Below are 23,114 nucleotides of genomic sequence, written 5' to 3'. Positions count from 1 at the left end.
AAGACATGCATGCATAAAGCAAGATGCATAAGTACTCGGTTGAATTGTATATGGTTGTGGAGGCTGATTCAAGAAAGGTCTCTTGAGAGTAAGCATGACTACTATGATTTATGTTACTTTCAAACCAGTTACAGATGAATGTAGTATTTGCAATGTTCTCTTTTCAAGTGGTAAATGGTAAAATTTTCCACTGTAGCACCTCCTATTACTGGTACTACCTAAAATGGCTCAGAATTCTGGAACATTTAACAGATAAAAGGATTGCTCTACTGGTTAAAAAATTCTCCTTTTTATTGTGCTCAAAAAAAGGGAGAACATTGCATTTGTGGGAGGCTTTCCCTTAAAGATGTTGAGGCTTTTTGGAAAACATTTTGGTGTGTGAATTTTATTTGTTGATTAATTATTGAGAGCCTGAGCATGCTCGGTATATATATGTATCTACTAGTAGTTTAAATCTTAAAATATGAGTTGAAATTATATTTTGATATGGGTATTTTTTTTAAATAACCCTTTTGTTTTTTTGCTTTTTTTTCTCAGCGGCTACCATCACCACCCAAAAGCCTTGTGACAAACATCTGCTATCACATGCGGCACAGAGTTTCCAAGTACTGTCTTGCACTTTTCTTATTTCAGAAACAAAATTGAGGAATTAACTAATTATTCTAAAAGTTCTTGTAACTAACTGAAGTAAAAAGCAGTGTGAGTCGCAAGAAAAATAGTGTAGAGATATTTGACCCTTGCATGGCTGTGAGACAGCAAGTTTGTGTTTTTCAGGACCAGTTCCAGTATGTTCGTAGTAATCTTGTTGCTCTGGAGTGGCATTGTGGAATTGTTGTTCAATCAAAACCAGCCCTCGCATGCATATTTGTACTCCTTTTCGCTTGGTCGATAACGTCAATCAGCAAATTTGGGATGTTCATCCAAGGGTCCTTTGGGTGTGGCTGCTTTGATTTTGCAATTCATTGTCTTAGCTGTTAACTAATTATCACTTCAATGTTCCAGGAACAGAGTGCGGCATGTGGATGAACATTTTGATCTGGACATGACGTACATAACAGACAGAATAATCGGTTAGCCTGGAAATGATTCTTATAATAAGTCTGCCACAATGATTGTTTTTCTTATTACCACAGATTTTCTGCTGTGTTAAACAAATTATATGTTTTTTCTATTCTTATGGAAATTATAGCAATGTCATTTCCAGCCTCTGGCTTGGAAACAACATACAGAAATAACCTCAGAGAGGTTGCAAAAATGTTACAGACAAATCACGGAGACAAATTCATGGTAAGCTGGACTCTTCCTTTCTTCCATTTTTCCTTTCCTTTTTATGCTTTCTTTTCCTATTTATTTTTTGTATATTGGAAATATTTTTTTATTATCTGAGATTGATAGTGGGATAAAAACAAAATTATTGAGTTATTTTTCAAAATTAGAATTATCTAAGCTTAAGTCAGAGAATTTTGTGATGTCCAATTGCTAATGGATGGCCTTACATATTGTTTTCTAGTCTGATCTTTATTAATTAGTTTGTTGTATTTTCAGGTTTTTAATTTATCTGAAAGAAGATATGACATATCCAAATTGAATCATCAGGTGAGGTTCCTGTATGGGTTCAACTTTGTGATGCAATATGGCATTTCATCAACCTTTGGTTGTTATGTCAAGTTTAGCCTTTGACAGCTAGACTGGGGAATTAGCAATCAGATCTTGGGAGTTATAGGGTTACTTTGCATACCAGCTCTGTACAGAAGTAAATGGAATCAGCAAGTACTTTTAAGTTTGACTTTCATTTTGTTTGTGGTCAAGGTTTTAGATTTTGGTTGGCCTGATCACTTAGCCCCACCTCTTGAAAGATTGTGTAGGTATGTTGCTTCTGATTCTTTTTTGTTTTGTTTTGAGAATTAAATAGTGAACTAAAATCCAAATTACAAACTCAGCAATTTTTGTGTTTTTTTCTTTACTTAATATGCAGTATAATTAAATCAATTGATTCATGGCTCAAGAGTGATCCCTTGCATGTGGTAGTTGTCCATTGCAAGGTTAGTAAAGAAATTATTAATAATAATATCTGTTGATTATTTTGAAAAGGCATTCTTGATAAATGAAGCAATTATTTTCCCAATTGTTACACTTGGTAATGGTAAGGTGGTAAAGCCCACAGTGTCGCATTCCTTCCAGCAGGCCCCCATAATAATTTGCAACAATTTATTGGGAGGTAATTCTTCAGTCTAGTAGTTGTTTGGGTTTAATTGGTTTTTTCATTATTATTTCAGGGAGGGAAAGGAAGAACTGGAGTTGTTATTGCTGCATACATGCACTTCAGTAAGATATGTTCAAGGTAAGTTTTAAACAACTTTGAAAACTCTAACATTCAAGAAGTGTGATTACATTTTCTACATTATGTCAAAATCATGTCAAAATGAACAATTTCCCTTTTTTTTTTCAATCCCAGAGATCTTAGACATAATTATCGCATAACAATAATGATGATGAAGACGATACACCTGGCAATAGTGACAATGACAATGATAACAATAATAATATGACTTATATTAGTTTATACAACACATGTGTATAGTGCTTTTTGCACAGGCTTATTGACTGGTTTATGAGTGATTATCAAGACAAGTACTGTTCACCTCTGAGCAGCCGAAGAGACAAAATAGCACGTCGATAATGTAATTTTCTACCATTTTTTGGTATATTGACAGAAATAATATGATTTTTTTGGTTTCTGTGTAACAATTGTGATAAAACATTCCAATTTAACATAAATTGGTAAAAATTTTTAAGTGGCAAGAAGCAAATCAGTTGACTTTTTGGCAAAATACTGCTGAAGGGTTAAACTTTGGGCAAACAGGAATAAATTCAGTAAGTGTCAGAGTGCTGTCTCGTAGCTTTACCACTCCTCACAGTACATGCATTATCCAGCTAGAATGTGGAGCAAATCAATACACAAATACATCAGGTCAGAGATGTGTCCTGATATAACATCCAATTCTCTTAACTAAGTTTCAGAGGGAATGTATTGGATCAAGTAGGGAGAATTATGAATCAGATTCAAGGGTTATTAATTGTGATATTCTCTTGCTAGCCCTCAAGCTGCTCTAGACTGGTTTGCCATGAAAAGATTTTATGATGACAGTTTGGGGGGAGTCACACAGCCATCACAGAGAAGGTTGGTTTTAAAATAATCAAAACGACCCATTTGTGCTTGTCTGTATATTGTTGTAAATGTTGAAAGCCACACTTCAGGTGAATGTTTATCTTTTAGCTAGAGTGGTCTTGGAAGGGGCTGTTGGCAGTGAAATTAGCAGTCATTTCTGAATCAAGAACTCATTTAAATAAGTGGAAGACATGAACAGGGTTTAGTCATTCATTAATGAATAAATTAACACTTTACACCCCAACGTTAGTATTTAAATTCTCCCAGTGTTCCTTATGCATTTCCTATGCTACTAAGAAGGAGAATTTGTTTGGCAATCAGCCGTATCTTGAATTAGTGATCATTTCCTTTATTCTCATGACCTTTACATTTGACGCAAGGGTGATACTGTAAGGAGAAATTAGATGCCAGTCACTCTTAAGAGTTAGCCCTTTAACTCCCAAGAATGACCAAGACATAATTTCTCCTGGCAATATCAATACAAAATCAACCAGATGAGTGATGAGAATCAAGAAAAATATCAATTTGGGGATAATTAGTTGATCCAATATTAAATTCTCAGAACTAACATTAGAAGAATTGTATGGTTGACAGTTAGGAGAATTACAAATTTGATCTGGGAGTTAAAGGGTTGACTGTGGTGTCCTTTGTCATTTTCAGATATGTGCACTACTTTAGTGATTATTTGGATGGAAAAGTCAAACTTAACACAGAGTAAGTCTTTTGATTTACCACATTCTAAACTCTGCCCTCCCCCCACCACCATCCACCCCCTGGAATACAATGGTTATAATTCTTTTTATTTGCTTATTGAATGTCGTGTGTGGGTGTCGTACAAATGTAAGGGGGGAGGGGATGGGCACTTTTGGTTTATTTTTACGATAAGTCTCTGGGCTTGTCTTCATCAATGCGATTTCTGAATCAAATGAGATAACGCAGTGGGCATCAGCACTCAGGGATTCAATTGCAGTCGTTGTTTTACACATTTACACCCCAAAACTCCAACGCTAGTATGCATATTCTCTATACATTTCCTAGGGTACTGACAAAGAGAATTTGTTGAACGATCAAGAGCGTATTTAGTGGGTGATCCTTTCCTTTATTTTCATGACCATAATGTGTGATTCAGGAGTGATAGTAAGGGGAGAAATTGGTTGCATATCACTCCCAGGTTAAGGGTTAATGGTGTTGGTCTCATGAAATACTAAACCTTCTAAAGATAACTATTTGCTAAATATTTTGTTTTTTTTCGTTAGTCCCATATTTCTTCATCATATTATTGTTCATGGAATACCAAGTTTTGATACCAAAGATGGTAAGATAAGAGTGTTATTTATCTGATATTTTTATTTATTCCCAACAACTCCTAGTAAACAGAATAAAGAGAAAGATCAATTTGGGAATAATTAGTTGATCCAACACTAAATTCTCTGAACTAACATTATAAGAATTGTATGGTTGACAGTAAGGAGAATTACAAATTTGATCTGGGATTTAAAGGGTTAATTGTTTATCAATGTGTAACTCTATTTATTTCACGGTTGCCTCTAGGCTGTAAGCCATTTCTTCGAGTATATGACGGGCTAAAACTCATTTACACCTCGGGAGTTTAGTAAGTTTTATTTACTTTATTAGGTGATCAGATATTCGAAACCATTTGGTGTAATTATTGTATGTGATCAATTTGTCTTCGTTCGGTTTTGTGATAAGGTAAATTTTTTCAATTTGCTTTCAGTCACGTGACGCCAGATATGGAAAGAATTTGTATCACCATTGAAGGAGGTCTTATACTGCATGGAGATGTCTTGGTAATTTGAAATTTGTAATCATTAGCGAGAGGGAGCTATCTTGATGCAGTTTCAAATTCTCTTAACTTATTTACAAGGAAAAGTATCGCATCCAGAAGGGTGAATTGACAATTAGATCCCAGGAGTTTAAGGGTACAATGCTCTCATGATTGGGAGCCCCTTTAAAAGAAAAACCGAAGAATCCCAACAAACAATCAGAGCGAAGGACAAATATTGCAAAGACCCGCTAAGGACTCGGAGGTAAAAACAAACGAACTGCCTTAAGCGCGGGAAAACGCGTGTAACCTCGTCGCTACTGGTTTAAGCTTTGTACTGGATTGGGTGAAAGAATGGCGCGAATTATCTTGACCAATCACGGACCACAATAAATTAAAACCAAATAAACCATTCTGGATTCATTTTGACCCTGAATTGCCTTTTTTTTTAAACGTAAGTCATCTTGTTTGTTTTCACAGATCAAGTGTTATCACAAGAACACTCTTTCGTCCGGTCGTGATATCATTTTTAGATGTCAGTTTCACACTGGCGCCGTTAGGGATTATGGCCTCGAGTTGGACAAGACTGAATTAGATGATGCTTGTAAAGGTATGTACCTCATGTTCTTAACTGGTCTTAAGAATACTCAAGCGCTTCGACACAGTAGACCCCCTCCCAAATGGCGACCAAAGTAGAGAATTTATCTTGAGGAAAAAATAAACTCTAAGACGGAAAGTAGGAATTGAATCAAAATTTTGCAACCTTAGACTTCAGAGGGAGGGGTTTTGCCGGGGATCTGGCGCTCATTATCAGTGTTAGACCCATTGAAACCTCTCCCAGGGTAGCGTTACGTAAGGCCTCAATTTTTGGAGAAACACTCGTGCCGAAGCACCAACAACGAGGATTCTGCTCGCAGACCACGGAGTCAATGTATTCCTTGTTCTTTTTAAGAGCCTCTGTCTTTATTCCCACCAACAGATAGAAGATTTCCAGACGGATGTAAAGTAGAATTTGTCTTTTCTGCTACGGGAAACTTTGTATCAGGTGAGAAAAACCTCTTCCATTCACAAGCAACGTCTCTCATGGTGTTTAAGTGAACACATTCTTCGCTTTTTCTCTTTTCACAAAAGTGACAATAATCTGAATTTTATCTTGTAGATATCAAAATCAACGAGAGATTACGCTCAATTATTAGACATTCGCTACATCCAGTGGAGAATCCTGACACTGTTCTTTACCCACTGGCTCTGGATAACTGGTATGACAGCAGTACGGATGGTGCGGTTTCATCAGCAGCAGGTGCAAGTAATGCGAAAGAAGGTAAAACATCTTCGTAGTACTGATGACGTTTGTTAAATAGAAAGTTTTAGAGCATTTTTCAATTGAGTAAGTAAGGTAATCCCGGATTACTTTGTTTTTACTCAAAGTCGCTCTGTGATTGGTGCAGAAAACTCGCGCCACTCTCTCAACCAATCAGATGCGAAACTAAGCCACGAATTGGTCGCCCACGTTTTTCCGCGCTTTTGGCAGTCTGATTGTTTTTATTTTGAGTTTTCATAGGCTCTTTAACGTATTTTCCTCTCTTCTAATTGGCCGTGGTGATTACTTTGATTTTGGTTGCGACACTCAATCAAAAAGCGCTCTCACTTGACAGCAAAGCGTACCAGAGCTGCTTGTTAGTTTTCATTTGAATGGTCACACACTAGAGTTTCATTCAGTTACTTAAGAGTTTGAACCACTTTGCTCAGCGTAATAAACAACACCAAATGAAATTACTGCTCCGTAATTTTCATTTGATTGGTAACACGCCAGCATAATTTATTGAAAACTTGAATAAGCGTATGAATGAATTTAATCTTGGTCCAAAGGATCAAAACGATTTTTTTTAAGGATCCTGTTTTTTAGGACGCACTGACTTAGGGAACGAATATTCAACAATTTCAAATAACTAATTTTGCTTGTTCATACAGAAACAGATTACATTTCTCAAAAGGGCTTGACATAACAATTTTCAAGAACGATTTATTTGAATGCGTCAGATTAAAAGAAAAATAATCTGCCAATAGTCAAGATTAACATATTATGAAAAACAATTGAGACTCAGTGAAAAAATTGTGATCAAATTCCTCCACGAGAAAGAAGAACCCCCCTTCATTTGCTTCGCAACCCAACGTGTTTCTTCGTGGCCCAGTTGGTAGTAGCGGCCGATTAGTATCGGAGGGGCATGGGTTCAGAGCTTGTCAAAGCTAGGATTATTTTGAAGATTCTTTTCTGCAATTGCTTAAATTGTAGCTCACTGCGAGGATTATTGATTTACATAATTTTTTTACTTGTTTCATTTTGTTATATTTTTAAAATATTGTTTTTAGATTTTTTTCAAACGTAATTTGTATGCTGACATTCTATCGACGCCTGCTGGATTCTACAATTTAACTGACTATTTATCTGGTTTAGAGGGGTTCATTTGTCAGCCATTCGCTCAGAAAGTCACACGAATTTGTCAATAGGGGTTGCGACAATTCCAACCTTGTTATGTTATTTTGCCCTTTGTAAACGCAAAACGGGTTGCTCTTACAATAGCCGCTGTTACGTGTATATGGTTGGGATACTTTGCTAGAGAAAAAAAAACCTGAAAATACGAGCTAAGATTTACTATTCATCGACAACTGTTTTGGCCTGCTTGCGGCTAGCTGTGGTACTTTCATTCTCTTCAATCACGACTTCACGTGGTCACTCATGTTTCCTCGCGCTCAAGGCAGTTAGCTTGCTTTCCTTTCATTTCCCATGAGCACCTTGTGATGTTTTCTCTGGCTTTGATTGGCCGATGTCCGAATGCCCTCCAACGTACAGAGAAAATATTACCGGAGTTTAGGGATTCGTATTGTGAAAGATACACCTACAACCGTATCGATGATTTGCGGTTTGGAAAGAGCTGCAAGATCTTAGATCGACGAAGTGGTTTTGCTTTGTCGTGAGAGGCTACTAAAGAGTATTTGCCTTATGTTAGCAATTTACTTTTTAGTGTTGTACTTCTGTTCCCCGTTTCGTGTGGTCGTTATTCTATTTCAACAACCGAAAACCTGTTCTGGAACAGAGCACAGCCTATTGCTCCATCAACCCTTGCTGCGAGACTTGAGCTGGTTTGTGCGCTGAATACAGCAACAGCAAAACTAACAACACTAAATAAAATAGTGTTTCATCCATTACATCATCTCTATTACTCAATAGGGAATTCTTTAATAGTTAAACTGCTCGGTTGGGAAATTCTTAGCTAACTATTGAATAAACTGACACATGTTCTTGACTATTAACCTCCGCTAAATTCTCTCGCTTCGTAATAGCGTTGCTATAATAGAATTGACAAAAACATCTAAGAAAGAAAATTGCTAATTTTCACTAAAATTTACATGAAATGAGCGATTTTCTTCAATTCGTTTTGAATGATACTTTTCAACTTTTAAAATATCACTTTGAAAAATCCTTTTTGTTTATTAATGTTTTAAATTGGAGTGAATTTTTTTTGAACGCTGTCTAAATTGGAAGTATTATTTTCCAAGCGAATTTTACGTTCAACTTCTAAAGTTAAATTTACAAACAAAAATAAGGCCGATGGTGTGACTCTGACAGTCTGACAAATAAACCCCTTAAAATCTCAAGAATTCATTTATCTTTATAACAACAATATTGTATTGCTATTTATTATAAAAAGCTTAGAAATTTTTGGATTCCACCAGGTGTTATTCTCTTACCAGTTTACCACGCTTAAGCAAGAATACTGATGAGAGAACTTTAATAGAGCTGTGTAAGTAATTTGATGACGTCATGTGACCATTTGAACCGAGTTCTTTTAGGGTTTTGGCATTTTTGTTTGATTAAATTTTAGAGATGCGTCTTAAAGTCACTATTATTTCTTGAGCGTAGTAGCTGGACTAATGACGTCTTAAAAAGTTTGCTGGTCAAAATAAAGATTATACTTAGAATGACAGTAGTGAGTTTGCTGTTTTCATTTTAAATTTAAGTCATAACAATCTAAAATGATAAAATGGTTACCCGTGATTTTTAAATGTTCCACGTTATCTCCGCTTTATTCTTGAAATAAATTGTAGTTCTCGAGGATTTATATCACTGTATTCCTGAAATCAAAATATGGCTTTGCAATAGGGTTGAAAAGTAATTCTTCTTTTTTTTTTTCCAAAATGTCAAGTCAGCTGTTTTCTTTTCTTTTCTTTTTTTTTCGCGGTGGCAGCTTTTAAGTGTAGAGCCCAGTGGGGTCTTTGGGGAAATGGGAGCTAGTCTCATACATAAATGGAAGGTGTTCGACGTGTCACTTCGAAGGGGGTGGGGGTGGGGGTGGGGGGGGGGGTAAATCTCCGGTTTTTGTCTTGCATTGTTTATCAGCACAAACCTCGCGTAGCTGTTGCTGTTTAGTTCCTGTTAGGGCTCTTGGGAAGAAATTGAAAAAAGCACCGTCATCCTGTTGATGAGTAGGTGGGAATTGACGAGCATAAGTGGTATCTATTATGGTCAAAAACGCTCCAGCCACACCCCGATTGATCTCCTCTCGGGGTGTTATTAATACTTTCCGTGGAGCTTCCCTGTTATTTATATGGTGAATCTCTTCCCCTCCCCCCTCCCCCCTCCCCCCCAACCCTAACCCCAACCCCCCTTTGGCCGCCTGGAAAAATCCCGTTGTCTCGAAAAACCTAGAACAACTCTCTATTGAAACATTCCCATAAACAATCATCTCTCAAAATATTTTCCCTTCGTGTTCATCCGCTTGATGACGAAAAATCCACCATACATTTAGGCATTCAAACATGGCAAAAACACACCGGGTTGTCACAAGAGTATTCCCAGGGAGAAATCGATTGTTTTTTCATTTTGTCCCTCTCCCCTCACCCCCCTCCCGCCCTTAACACTACCCTTGCGTTACCGTCTCTGTTGAGTTGATGTCTCTCTTGACTTGGTATCCCTGTGGGCTGTGCATTACCACTGCTGTGCTCTCTTAACCTTCTGCTCTGCTGTTCAGAAAGACTTTTTTACGAAAAAATGTTACGAACCGAGGTGAACAAGACATCTCAAAAGCAAAGGGAATCGTGATTCGCAAAGTTGCCTGCGCTGAAAAACGAAGTTATGTGAGCAAACATTTCTTCATTTTATGGTAACCTTTCCAGTTCTGTGATTTATGGTCAGTGACCCTCGAGATCAATTTTAGATAACATGAAAGTGTTTTTGGCATAAGCCCAAACCTCTTAAACTGCCAAACACCGAGAGATCAAAAATAAATTTCTTGTTACCAGCTATCTCTTTGCACTGAAGAATGACGATGCCTCTATATAAAGTACGAGCAAAACCTAGTGCAAGTGTATTCTGTGCTAAGTTCTTTAAAACAGCCTTGAACTGAATGTAGGACGATCATTAACGAGAATTAAAATATTGATCAAGCGATTAAGTGATCTATAACCATCCATGCGTCTATCGGATAGAATAATTACTTTTTGATCATTGACTGTGGCACAGTTGATTTGACAAAGTGTAGCACTTGTATTGCTCAGCGTGTGGCTACGTCTATGAAGTGTTCAAGAGTAGTTACACCCGGAGATATCCACGCGAGCAATACCTTAACACCAGGTAAAGAATGGATTCCGTTGCTGTTTACTTATGTTTTTGTCTGTCTTTGATTTCTTGGTTCATTTCTGCACGACTGATTGTGATAATGAGTACAAGTTCCTCGAATACTTGCTCGGGAAAAGGTCGAGTACGCAGTAATTTTTTTTCGCGTCTTTTCATTGCGTTCAATATCGCCAGTTCGTTCTCCGTGTCCTTTTCAACGAAGATCGATACTGTATTTCAATCTCTTAAGAACTAATTTATCGATTCCTTTTTCTGTAATGTATACTAATTGAGCACGAGGAATTGTATTCTTCACGTGTACGAGTAATTTCATGTTCATGGCGTTTTCATGTTTTTCTGTAATCCTGTAGCATCGGAGCATTCTGTTGATTGAAATTCATACATTCTGTTCGAAAAAGAGGTCGTTTTGAAAGCTTAAATTGATTTCGACGTGCACAATTCCACTCAAAGTGGTCGGTAAATGACGCTAATTTTTAACAGTAGCTCCTTTGGGTAGTTCGTTCATCGGCGTTTATTTTCATTTGTGGTTTTCTTTCAAGTGTAACAAGGTGAATTTACATTGTAAACACAAGGTCTGCCTCTATGACTTGATAGCCGTTAAATCCATTTAGGAACTTCGAGTTACTCTGTTAATTTTTCCAGAGCGTATCGAAATTTGCCTCTCCACTTGACCACAAATTACTTTTCGAATGTTTTGGGAAATATTTTTCATTTCCTAAGCGGTTTAATTAAATTTGGTTAATTTATTAGATAAGTATCTTACGCAATAAATCATGTACGTTCATTTGTTGACCAGAAAGACAAACCAATGTAAGTTGAATCATAACTCGCCTGAAAGTTAAATGTTGATTATTTAACAGACGAGAAATCTGAGGCATTTAACAGTCCATTAGATCATTTGTTATCAGACGGAGCAATATACCTTAATGTAATCTTGTTCGTTCGTTACAATATACATAAGCTACTCTACGGTAAAATCATGATATATTGCGGTCAAAAGTTGAAGAAGATTTATGGCTTTTCTGCTTTAAGGGAGTGACTTCCGTTGCATTCGACCCTTTGCATAATAATTGGACTTTGTTATTTTGTATGCTTTCTATTAATACAACCGCAAGAATTTTCTGCTCGACGGCTCGCATGTGACAAATCACAACCTCAGGCTAACCACTTTGTTTACGAATCCTTTGAATTTGCTCAGGGTAAGGACAATAACTATGCATAAATGGTATTAAAAGTAAGAATTTCCTTGTTCTCAGAGATTGTGTGTTGTCGAGTATTGCGAAAAGATGAACTTTCCTAAGAGATATTTTTTAAGGTGGAGATGTACCGTTCAAACAAATAATGCGTTTGGTGGGAGGTAAACACTTCAGTCTTACATCACATGAGGGAGACAAATAAGAGGCGTATTCGTGCCAACTTGGAACGAGCCCAAGTACTCGACGAATATAAATTGTTTTTTTTTTCCTGTAAACGTGTTAAAACTCGCAAATTGTTTTTCTTTTTGAACAAGTTTGTATTTTCAAGGCTATCGATTTACAATGCAACTAGTAGTATACTACTTGTCTGCATAAAAAGAACTCAATAAGTGGTCATATATGATGAATTTACCAGTCCCCTTTTAAAAACTATTTACAATCTACCTCACTGGCAGCTTTTGCTATACTGTAAGTACAAGTTGTAAAGAAAGAACAAGATAAATTGGCTTTCTCAACTGAAATGGTAATGTAAATTGGCCATTGTATGAAGTTTCCAAAGCTCAGTGACGTTGACAAAAAGCTAACGCTCGAAACGCCAGCTTTCGAAACTCTTTACAGTGGCCAATTTACATTATTAACTCAGTTGATAAAACCAAATGATCTTGTACAACTCCTCCCGACGCAGCGACACAGTTTCTTTAGAACTTATCCCTTAATTAACGAACAAGGAAAAAAAACTTAAGATAGACGTCATCAAAGAATGTTTCAGAATGCATTTGTAATAACCCATTCTTCAGACCTCACATTAAAAATTTCCACTTTATCTTTAAGGGAACTGACTGAAAACTGACCCTGAATGTTGGTACCGTTGAGGGATATTCTTAATTGTTTTTCTCTTTTTGCCTTCACGGTCTTCAACAAAGCGGTTCTTACATCGAGACAAGTGAACATACAGAAGTTCGTGCGCTTTGCAGACTAATTCTTAACATTGAATATGTGATATATATTTTTTAATTTAGACACCCACACTTGTGGTAATGCGTTACATACAAGTAGCCCACGTTTCACAGCATGTTGCCCGTTGGTTAATTCAATACACTTTCCGCATTGAGAGGAAACGCGTTGGTGGTGTTGAATAAAATTAATCTTGTCACATGGAAGTTTTTCGGATATTTAAGCTCATTTGATAAAAAGACACTTTTTGTCTCAACCAGGAACACAAAGCAGAACTCAGCTCCACCCGTGGCATGACGCGCCAGCATATCTAGTCAGCGAGCAAGCCTTTAGTATTAGCGCTTCAGCACGAGTGTTTCTTCGCCTGCGGGAAAGAATAATGCTTTAAACAACGCGAGCCGGCGAGAAATCTAGCACTGATAGTGATGAGTTCCAGATCCCGGCAAACCTCTCCCCGACTTGCCTCAAGTCTTCCCCCGTGCTTGCAGGTCACTACACAGCAAGTGTCGTGAGAGTAAGAGCCTTAAATAATCTTTACATGCCTAAGATCTAGAAGCTAATTCCCCCAACCATACAACACATTTCTTTGTTGACCAATCCTGAGAATTGTTTTTTAATCGAGGCAGTATCTTCTAGTTGATAATAGTCTTAATTCTCATTACCTGTCTTCCTGACAGTGTTTGAAATTGTGGAGAGAATTGACATACTGAACGCTTGCGGGAGTGGTTGTTGTTTTGGTTTTGTCACGTAGGGAGCTCTTTCGGGAAGGAGTGTGTTGCGTGACCTAGCTCAACTCTTCCTGGGAAGACTGTCTAGGGAGGTAAAGTTCACCACACTGGTGAACATTACAACTATGAAGGGTAACATAGATCTGCACCTCACTATTTGCTTTAAGCTGGTCATATTTGTCTAAAGAGCCCTTGCTAACAATAGAATAAATATGACTTTACATGCTTCTTCTCTGCATTAACAGCTAGTTTCTCTTAGCATTATTAACAGATTATGAGAACACAAGCGAAGAAAGAAAGAGGCATCATCATTTCGGGTGTACCGCTAGATTTCTGCGGCTAACATAACAGATGTTCTCAGTTATTAGAAAGACAATGAAGTTTTCGATCGGACATGGTATGGGGGGTAAAACTAACGTAGTTTTGTTCGACAAAAACAATCAAATTCCAATCCACCTTAATAGACTGTCGCTTTACCACTGAGTGATCCCAGGAGTAATTAATTCGAAACCTTTGTTCACCTTTATTAAGCTCCCTCTGCTTGAAACAAACCGATGACAAAAAGAATCTTTTATCGCGATCTCTCTTTGTAACCATCCCACTGACTGTTTCTTGATTAAGAAAATTCTGTCCTTTTGATTTTCGTTTTTATCCCTCTTCGTCACGTTATGATGACGTATACTGGTCTGATATTTTTATTTATTGCACAAAAGATGTTTTATGTTCTGTTTGAACCTTTTATAATTAGAAGTTTAATTTGTGTATTTATTTGATTGTAATTCGGGAGAATTCGTTGAAAAGGAAACACTCTTACGCTCGGAACAAAATGAAACAAAAACGTTCTTTTTGTTAAACAAAAATATTGTTTTGACTTTCGTTGTGTGTCGTCTCTTTCGAACTCCACTAGCAATCGAAATTTTCTTAACGATCGACAACAGAAAGAAAATTGTATTTTTAAAGTTCGATGATGGGTGCTTGATACTAGTTAAGCGATAAACACAATAACCTAAAGTCGTGTAGATAACACGCCGTATTTTACTATTGTTTCACTCTTTGTCTTAGAGATAACGGAATTATTTTCTTGTTTGTATCAATAAATTCCATTCCGATTCAAGATAACTTTGGTGAATATTTATTGCCTTAAAAATTGATATGTGCTCGAAATAACCTATCTCGATTTGATCTATCTGCTTCATAACAGATGTTTGTGGCGAGCATTTCAAAGCTTGAGAAGTGTCATAAATTGTACCTTAATATGGAAAAAGAGTTTCTCAAAATAAAATGCCAGCATTTTGCGAAGGTTTATATTGTAGTTCAGGTTGGGGATTTTTAAAACGCTAAGTTTGATTGAAAAAGGTGTAATTTGGAAAAAATTATGGATAACTATGTTTGCCCGAGGCCTTTGGCTAATGGTATGTCCTTTGTTTGTCTTCAGTTTTGCATGTTTTTAATTCAGTAAACTTTACATACAGAATTTTCTAAAATACAGCCTGTTTTGTACTGTTATCTGCCAATATACGACAAGGAACGTTGTAGCATCCACAGATAAGTTGTTCGTGACCTCTTATATTGTCGACATGTCGCTAATAACTCTCGAATCAATTCTAGGGAGGTAGATATCATCACTTATTTCAAACATCAGCGTGTGATTTTGAACTGTAATGTGCGTGGAAAAATCGACTGTTTACTGACGTGATATCGATATCTTGCTGAGTTATTTACTGCTAACGCCAAGCAGGTGATAATTGTGGTCTGAACGACTCTTATTTACCGCAGAGGTCGACGGCATTTTTGATTTCATATGTTAATGACCCTCCAGGGACGATATGTGCAGTTATCACATACTTGAGCATTGTTATTTAATTAGCTGTGCGCTCGTTTGCATTCATCGCATATACTGTTCCGTGGTAGACACGATCTTGTCGTGTTTACCGTACATCCTGCCGTTAAAATATCGCTAATCCAGGTTAAATATCATTATTAGAAACTCGTTGTTGTATTCACAAAGTCATTCGTGAATTGACATTAGAATTAATCGACATAACGTGTGAAATATCAGAAATACAGCAAACAGACGGTCTGGACTTAATGCGAGAAAGCTTGTCCTACAAGTCAGCTTACTGGTAAGACAGAATTTTCATTTATTTCTATTGAGTGTGCTTTGCTATCAAGTTTCGCTTTTAATCGACAAGTAAGAAAGTGAAGTTTCAATTTTATCGGAGTAGTTAGTCACCTTTCGACAACGATGTGCGAGCTGAAAAACTACTATGTTTTTTCACAATCGAAGAGTGTCGATGCATCTGCGCTTTCAATTTTCCTGTTTCTCGAGTGTTCTTAAAGGAAAATAGAAGGTACTAAATCTAACGTTTTAGTTATGTTTTTAATTGTCGAAAATGTAGCAGTCTCACGCCTAACAAGGGAGGTAAAACGTAATTACCTCGATAACCTCAATCAACTTCAAGTACATAATTATAAGACGCTATTGACCTGAAAACCTCATCTGTAACATGCAAATTTTGGAACCTTCTCAGGATCTCGTTGTTATACGAAATTCAGTGTGTCGGCGCATGCCCTAGAGGCTCCCTGCAGAGTTCGAAATCGACCCATTTTAGAGTGTAACCACCTAGTTGAAACAACAAACTCTTTACTTTTAATTGTGTTGTACAACTTGGTTTTGTTTCGTTCATTGCTTTTTAAATATATTCTATGTAGCAGCGCGAGTTAATTTACAGTCATGATGTTTATTTACATTGCAAAGCTTTACTTGCGAAAGGACTCAGTTTGAAAGAACTGAGAGTTTCTAGGAACTTGATTTTTGTTCAAGAACTTCAAGGTATTTGTGTAATACAGGTTTAATTTCTGAAAGTAATCTTTGCGTGATTAGAGCAATTTTCAAAGCAATCCAGGATTGCTTTGATTTTGCTTCACTTCGCTCTGTGATTGGTCCAGAAAACTTGCGCCACTCTCTGAACAAATCAGATGCCATTTAAAGCCAATCAGGACTTGGACGCCCGCGTTTTCCCACGCTTCAGGCAGTTTGGTTGCTTTTACTTTGAGTTCTCATTGGCTTTAAATGGTATTTTCCTTTCTTTTGATTGGCTTTATGATTACACGTGCTTTGGTTTTGGTTTTGTAACGCGTAATGGAAATGCGCTCTAACGAAGTGCAAGAGAACTTGGTTTACCTAAGTGTGATGATCAAAATGTTGAAATGAAAACTGCTTGTATAAGGACATTTTAGCGGCACAGTTCTAGTAATTTTGGCTTCTCAAAATCTTTCGAATAAGCCTTTTATTTGTGACTTTTCAAATGAAAGCCACCAAGTGATACTTTCATGCATCAGATCGCTCTCTTAATTTTTAAGTCTCTGGATGAAACCCAAATACGGATGATAAGACGATTCTGCTGACCCACAGGACACATGAGGGAAATTTCAAATCCTAAGTTTACTCTGGGCGCTGTGGTTCTGTTTCCTCTCCGTTTTAGAGCGAAGTACCAAGCTTGTAATAGCTGTCGGATCAAAACGCCATGACTAGCGAAGGTTGATGTCGACGAAAGCTTTGATCGATCGATATCTCCCCGGGCTCTTTTGTACAACTTCCTTCATAAGTCATGTCAAACACGGTTGCATCCAAAATAACGGGCACTTTTTATTGAGCCGACAAATCGGGTCCCCGCTGCCAAAATAACTCTTCATGATGATCAGATAATCTGAAGTAGCAAAATTCGGAAAAACTATTTCAACAGACATCTCAGTATAGCTCCATTTCGCTCAAGGGAAAGGGTAGGTTAATGAGCTCAATATTAGAGGCAAGTGTTGTACGAACTGATGTTCTTACTGTTTCCTGTTTTCGAAAGTCACTTTTTTTCGTTTCGATGGTTGGTTTATTTTTTCTGGAAACAATTTGATTTTGTCACGGATTTTCATGTTCCAATAAGTTTTTTTTTTTTTAATAAAAATGCAATACACATCGAAAAAATGTCACATGACCTTTCACCAACCCTAAGTTCGCCATTGAGGTGATGTTCGTAGTTTCCTCGGAAAGCAACGGCCAGTTTCTTCAGAAAAAGGTTAATTATTGTTTAAGATAGTGTAACATTTTTAGCAAATTAACTAAATTATCTTGTCTTGCCGCAACACGGGTGAACGAAATGTATATCAGTATTTATTATCTCATCCTGACAAAGAACACAGACATTCCTAGATGAAGCAAAACAGGAACAATTTCAGATGTGTCAGCATTTTCGTCATCGTCTGTTTGCAGTTAAATCCAATTTGAAGTCACGACAATAAGGCTGTGTAAACACCAACTTAGGGCCTACGGATTGCATTTGCTTTCCTGAAACTCAATGCCTTTTCGTTTTTAAAGATCTTTTTCAAAAGAGAATGGAAAGATTCATAATCTCTGCTTCTCTATTTCCGTCAATTGTACTGTACTGTATTGTAGGTTGCTTTCATTTCCTCGCCTTCGCTTTCGTTCACATCAATTTTAATTCTAAAGCAACGAAAGAAAAATCGTCGGATTTTATAATCTTGTTTAACGATATTTGTAGTTAGAGAAAATGTGGTTTTTAGTGGAAACTGTTTGGGTGGCGACTTTATTTTTTATATATCTCTGTTTATTTGCAACTCGATACACAAGTTTGAGACCAATATTACTTGTTTTTACAGTTCCCACTCGCTTTACAATCACAACATATTCGTATCCCCCTCTACAGCCTCGTGAAATCCTAAATTTAGAGAAAAATGTACTTAACGTTCTAATTTTATCACGTTTGTCCTCTAACTTTGGTTTATCAATTTGTCTGGCTCTTGTTAAACTAAACAGTCCACGGGAAAAATATTTGCAGAATTTTGTCTTCTGTGACAACAGGAAATGTTTGTAATTGGTGCGCACGCCTCGAAGATTAAATGTCTCATTGGTGTGGAGTTAATTTAGTGGGCTGCGATGAGTACTTCAGTTTTCTTTTATATTCCCGACTTCTCTTCTGCTGTTTTTCATCAAAGTGTAATAAGGTTGATATTCTGTTTACAAACATTCAGACATCCTCGTTGCGTTCTCAAAAATTTTCATAGTGATGTTATTACCCGAGGCCTCGACTTTTTACCTTTGAAATTGTCAGCTTGTTTTTCGAGAAAACTTCGTACAGCGTAACTCCAGATCATTTTTTCCGTGATTGTGACCTATCTGCCAGTTTAACACCTTGTGATAGAGTGTTTAAGCCGTTATCTCTTAACTCATTGATGTGAGCATATCTTAGATTATTGTTCCATGCTTTCCGTTGAGTTTTTGACGGAGTCGATCAGAGCCAACCGGTGTCTGTCAAACGGCGATTGATTAACGATGATATTTCTTCACCGACACTTCCAATTTGGATTGTACAACTAGCGCACTAGGTACAACCTACCGTTTTTGTCAATTGTCTGTCATGTTTCACTTTCTAATTTTTCTTGATTCTTCGTCTGTGTCCGCGCTTCTTATCGTTTGTTTTCGCGTGACTCGTCGTTTCATTCGCTTGAGGAGCGAGATAATCTCCCGCGCGTTAATTTTCCGAGTCTTTATTTTGTTGGCGTTAGGTTTCAAAGACAATCAATTGTGCTATTGTGATGTTCTAGCGCGCCATGGCTTCGCATGGAGCGGACCATTTACAAACACGGTGAGATCATTCGCTTAGGCCGTAATTCTTTTGTTTGCTTGGCCTTCCTTGAGCTTATTTCGGAGGTGAAGCTCATGTCAACGCCTTCGCAGCGGTGTTTTAAGCCCTAAAAACTGGATACCACGAGAACGCGAACACTGATTTGGGATTTACTGGGCGCCACAGGTCGAGTACTGAATTTCTTCTGTTTCTATTTGGTAATAGATACGGCTCGCTGGTGATATTTTGCACGAAAAAAATACAACCCAGGAAGCCATTAGAAAAGAAATAGCTGATTCATTGAAACTTTTACAGGATATTCGTTAAGCAATTCCTTCCTGATTTGTGTCTTGGGTTTGGTTTCCACCGCCGGACTGCGCGGAGTGATGGCGTATGTCTGTCAAAGTTATTGCAGTTGTTTTATCACTCAGCAGTTTGGTGGTCGTGTAGAATCCTTCTCAGATGATTTCATAATGTCATGGTGTTAGGTTTATTGGTTTAACAATGCTAGTGATTTTAGCATGGGAAATTCTGCGAAATTCCAACCCATGCGTCCCAAACGGGAATCTGGGATTTTATTTCCCTACCTGCGGTGCAGCGCGCTGAAATGAGACGGGCGCGCAACTTTAAACGTGTACATAACACGTTTCTTGCTACAATTGGATCGGAAGTTCAGAAAGGAAACTTAGGCTGGGCAAATCTCGAATCGAGTACCTTCTAAATCTTTTTATGGCAACATTTTGTGTCATTTGGCGTATCCGCCAATAATCAGCCCACGCACTGGCAACTTCGTGATCCATGAGTAACAATCAATTGCGAATCCTAAATTCTCCGAATCGTTTATAAGATCAGGTTACGTTACATCTCGGACGGTATTCCTTTCGCGGAACTGAGCACAACGTCGGCTTGTATTCGGTGGCGAGTTTATTGATGTCTCCGTATGGCTGTTTTTGCTCCTTTATCATTTAAACGAAGCGGTGTCCAGGATTTCCCGCACTGTAAGTCAATTTTCAGTTGATGGTTCGTGTTATTTCAATCTACAGTCAAAACGATTCGCGCGAAAGATAACCAGATGAAGGAATGCTGTGTATTTATCTTCATCTCGACGGAATAATAGCAAGCCGACCACAGTGATTTCGAGTAGGAATATCATGATAAAGATTGCTATCTTTGACAATCTTCTCAGTGTTGACTCTAAAACTCGTGTGCTCCCTGAAAAACGTCTGCAGCAGTGAATTCCTTATCCTGGATACAAATATTTCATAGTTTTGCGAGTTGTGGATTATCTCTTTGTAAAAAAAAATAATTCTCACATTTGTGGTTAGTATTCGGCCCTAAGTTTGTGCAACTTGCGCCGGTAATTTCCGCAAGAAGTGAACGGGCTTAATTTCGTGAGCTATAAGTCAACTGATTTTTGCATAGCGGCTTATAAATATCCTTCACTAACGAAATCTTTCAATCCTAATCATCACAGATTACCACAGCAAGTCTGATAAAACAGAGCAAGATAGTGCAGGAAAAGGAGACTCTGACACTCTGAAACGTAAGTATTTATGATACTTTCTTTCAGTGCAACTCTTCAGTTACATCAGGGAAAAATTGTGACTATTGATTCAAGGTAATTATACTGACGTTCTGACTCTTTAGCTCTCAACTACATCTCAGTTGGTGCTGACTTTTAGAAAGTTGGAACCGTTAAGCGTAGCAAAATAAACTTACTGCATGATAAGCTTTCATTGGAATGGTCAGACGCTTGGGTTTTTATCAACGAATTCATACCTCATTAGAACCATCTTGAAGACAATACTAAATGAAATTACTGAGAGAACAGAGTTCATGTTCGCGCGCATAAATATGTTTTGGGCTCGACCTAGAGTCATTTAGTCCTCTCCTCGCTATTCAAGCTGAGAAGGGTCAAAACATTTCCATACCCAAGAACATAAACAGTTGTGCTATTATCATAACTTTGGAGGGCATTGAGAAAATAAAAACTGAAGAATGAAAAACAAAACAATCTGAACAATTATGTGACTATGCGAGCATTTTAACCTTCCGAAATCTCCACTATAACCCGCTAAATGCGCCACAATTTCCTTTAAAGTGATAATGATTTTTAGTAGCTTTCAATTGAATGGTGGTACACTAGGGCTTTATCATCAGACTTGAAAGTTATAACCACTTCGTTCTGTAGAAGAACGAGTGCCACAAGAAAATATTGTTCAGAAGCTTTCACTGGAATGGTCACACCTCAAGGTTTTTATCACCAAACATTATGTTCTCTTTCAAAGAGTTTCGACTCCGTATTTGCTCTTTGTATACAAATGCAAACATTATAACCACAACAATGCTATAACCAAATGATCACAATCGATTAACTGAAAAGAGAAGTACCGCAAGCGTTTTCCTCTACATAACGGTTAGCGAAAACTTTCATTCGGATTTCACATGCAATGTAAAATATTTTGCGAAAAAACCAGCTACTCTAAGTAGTACAAGAATGTATTTTATCTGCGGTATTTCAAAATGGTGTCTCTCTGTCTAGTCGCTAAAAACTTATCCATTTGAACTACCCAAGTATTCCGTCGATTATTTTCCGACAAGCAAACCGAGAAAAAAGCCTCCGTAAGTGTAAGGTCATTTTATTTATAAAATCTTATTATCATTTTGTTTTCATCATACCATAAGCCTAGTGAACCATTTATTAAATTCTTTAAGGTTTCTTGAGCTGGCACGCAAGCCGAAGTCGGTCTTTTCATTCATAGTCGAGTCAACTATTTCTTCCTTTTCGAATCTGCGCGACAAGTTAGGAGTGTTACCTTGAAGTATTTGCACCTCAGAGCTCTGGCCCAACTCCTTGATTTTATTGTTTTCATTGTTATTTTCTCAAACAACAGTAATTACACGAAAACTCATTTGACCTTGGGGCGCGATCTTGCGGAATTATTCAATTGTATCTGAGCAACTCCAAGCGTTTTACTTTTAAACTTTCCTGCTGTGAAAGTGGGATTCTTTTGATCTGTCGTTATCGAAAAAGAAAACATGGACAGAGATATTTCCGTTAAATGGAAACTCTATCACTATGCAATTGGAATATTTGAAATAGCCAAAACGTATAGGCAGTTACGTACCATTGTGTAATGCGGACAATCTTTCGAGGAAATATTTTGTGGAATGTGTTTACTTGACTCGTCTCTTGTTTCCTCAGATAATAAGGTTACAATAGCATTTTGGAATTTTTTTAGTGTAGATTACCCGAGATATTTCTCTAGCAAGCCTTTTTGTTTCGGCCATAACTGTCACTGTTAACATCACGTTTGAGTGAACATCCAGAAATTTTTAAAAGGTGCAGAATTGTCACCAGTTATTAATTTTGATCGCTCAAGGGCATTCGAAGTGTTTGTTTTTCTTTTGACTAATTATAGATTTTAAAAAATGTCAATAAACACCAAGACGTCTGGGTGGTTTGACCTTTTGGTTCATTTTATGGTAGAAAATAACATTAACCAGTAAATTCTCAAGTGGACAAGTGATGAGAATTACGAAACTGATCAGTTAAACTGGGCTCACTTCCTTTAAGTAGCTTTCAATTCTCACAACACACACCACACGAATATCATTTTATTTATTTGGAATAAATGGTATTTTGATCTGTTGATTGACAAGGTTTGATTAAATTGACATTAAAACTGAGACATTATTCTGCGTTAGTGCCGCGTTCATGAACACTTGGTCAAAGTCCCCGGAGGGGAGGGGCGGGGAAGGGAGAGGGAGAGCTTTAAGCTCTTCATCCTTCCCTTCGGCCGTTATTTTGATCCCCTTCCGATCGTTATTGAGAATGATTGCAGTGTTATGACTGAGGAGTGTTCGCAATTTTCTTAAATTATCACGAAGTTCTTCGCTACCCACTCTTGAACTTTGACTGTACGAGAAGCGTAAGAGGCAAAAATCTCATCGCAACACCTCCAGGATACTTTTGTAATACTTTTTTTGGCAGTCCATGAACATATATTCAA

The 23,114-nt window shown here is 37.4% G+C and overlaps 1 protein-coding gene across 6 annotated transcripts in view; it reads left to right on the top strand.

Moving 5' to 3' along the window:
* LOC113671397 (tensin-3) overlaps positions 1 to 23,114 on the top strand; it is a 43,973-nt gene that overhangs the window by 9,183 nt on the left and 11,676 nt on the right. For all 6 annotated transcript variants that reach the window (XM_089194119.1, XM_089194117.1, XM_089194118.1 and 3 more), the window contains exons 6-21: positions 538 to 605; positions 1,003 to 1,070; positions 1,190 to 1,287; positions 1,546 to 1,596; positions 1,810 to 1,865; positions 1,976 to 2,042; positions 2,277 to 2,341; positions 3,098 to 3,181; positions 3,830 to 3,883; positions 4,426 to 4,484; positions 4,721 to 4,781; positions 4,905 to 4,977; positions 5,433 to 5,562; positions 5,932 to 5,997; positions 6,112 to 6,273; positions 20,576 to 20,644. In XM_089194119.1, coding sequence (XP_089050245.1) covers positions 538 to 605; positions 1,003 to 1,070; positions 1,190 to 1,287; positions 1,546 to 1,596; positions 1,810 to 1,865; positions 1,976 to 2,042; positions 2,277 to 2,341; positions 3,098 to 3,181; positions 3,830 to 3,883; positions 4,426 to 4,484; positions 4,721 to 4,781; positions 4,905 to 4,977; positions 5,433 to 5,562; positions 5,932 to 5,997; positions 6,112 to 6,273; positions 20,576 to 20,644 — 1,231 coding nt within the window. The remainder of the gene's footprint in view (positions 1 to 537; positions 606 to 1,002; positions 1,071 to 1,189; positions 1,288 to 1,545; positions 1,597 to 1,809; positions 1,866 to 1,975; positions 2,043 to 2,276; positions 2,342 to 3,097; positions 3,182 to 3,829; positions 3,884 to 4,425; positions 4,485 to 4,720; positions 4,782 to 4,904; positions 4,978 to 5,432; positions 5,563 to 5,931; positions 5,998 to 6,111; positions 6,274 to 20,575; positions 20,645 to 23,114) is intronic.

Source organism: Pocillopora damicornis, chromosome 14 (assembly GCF_964200805.1).
Source record: "Pocillopora damicornis chromosome 14, jaPocDami1.2, whole genome shotgun sequence".
Classification (NCBI taxonomy): Eukaryota; Metazoa; Cnidaria; class Anthozoa; order Scleractinia; family Pocilloporidae; genus Pocillopora; species Pocillopora damicornis.
Note: the sequence above shows the minus strand (reverse complement) of the source record. Positions and strands in the feature narration are given on the sequence as shown.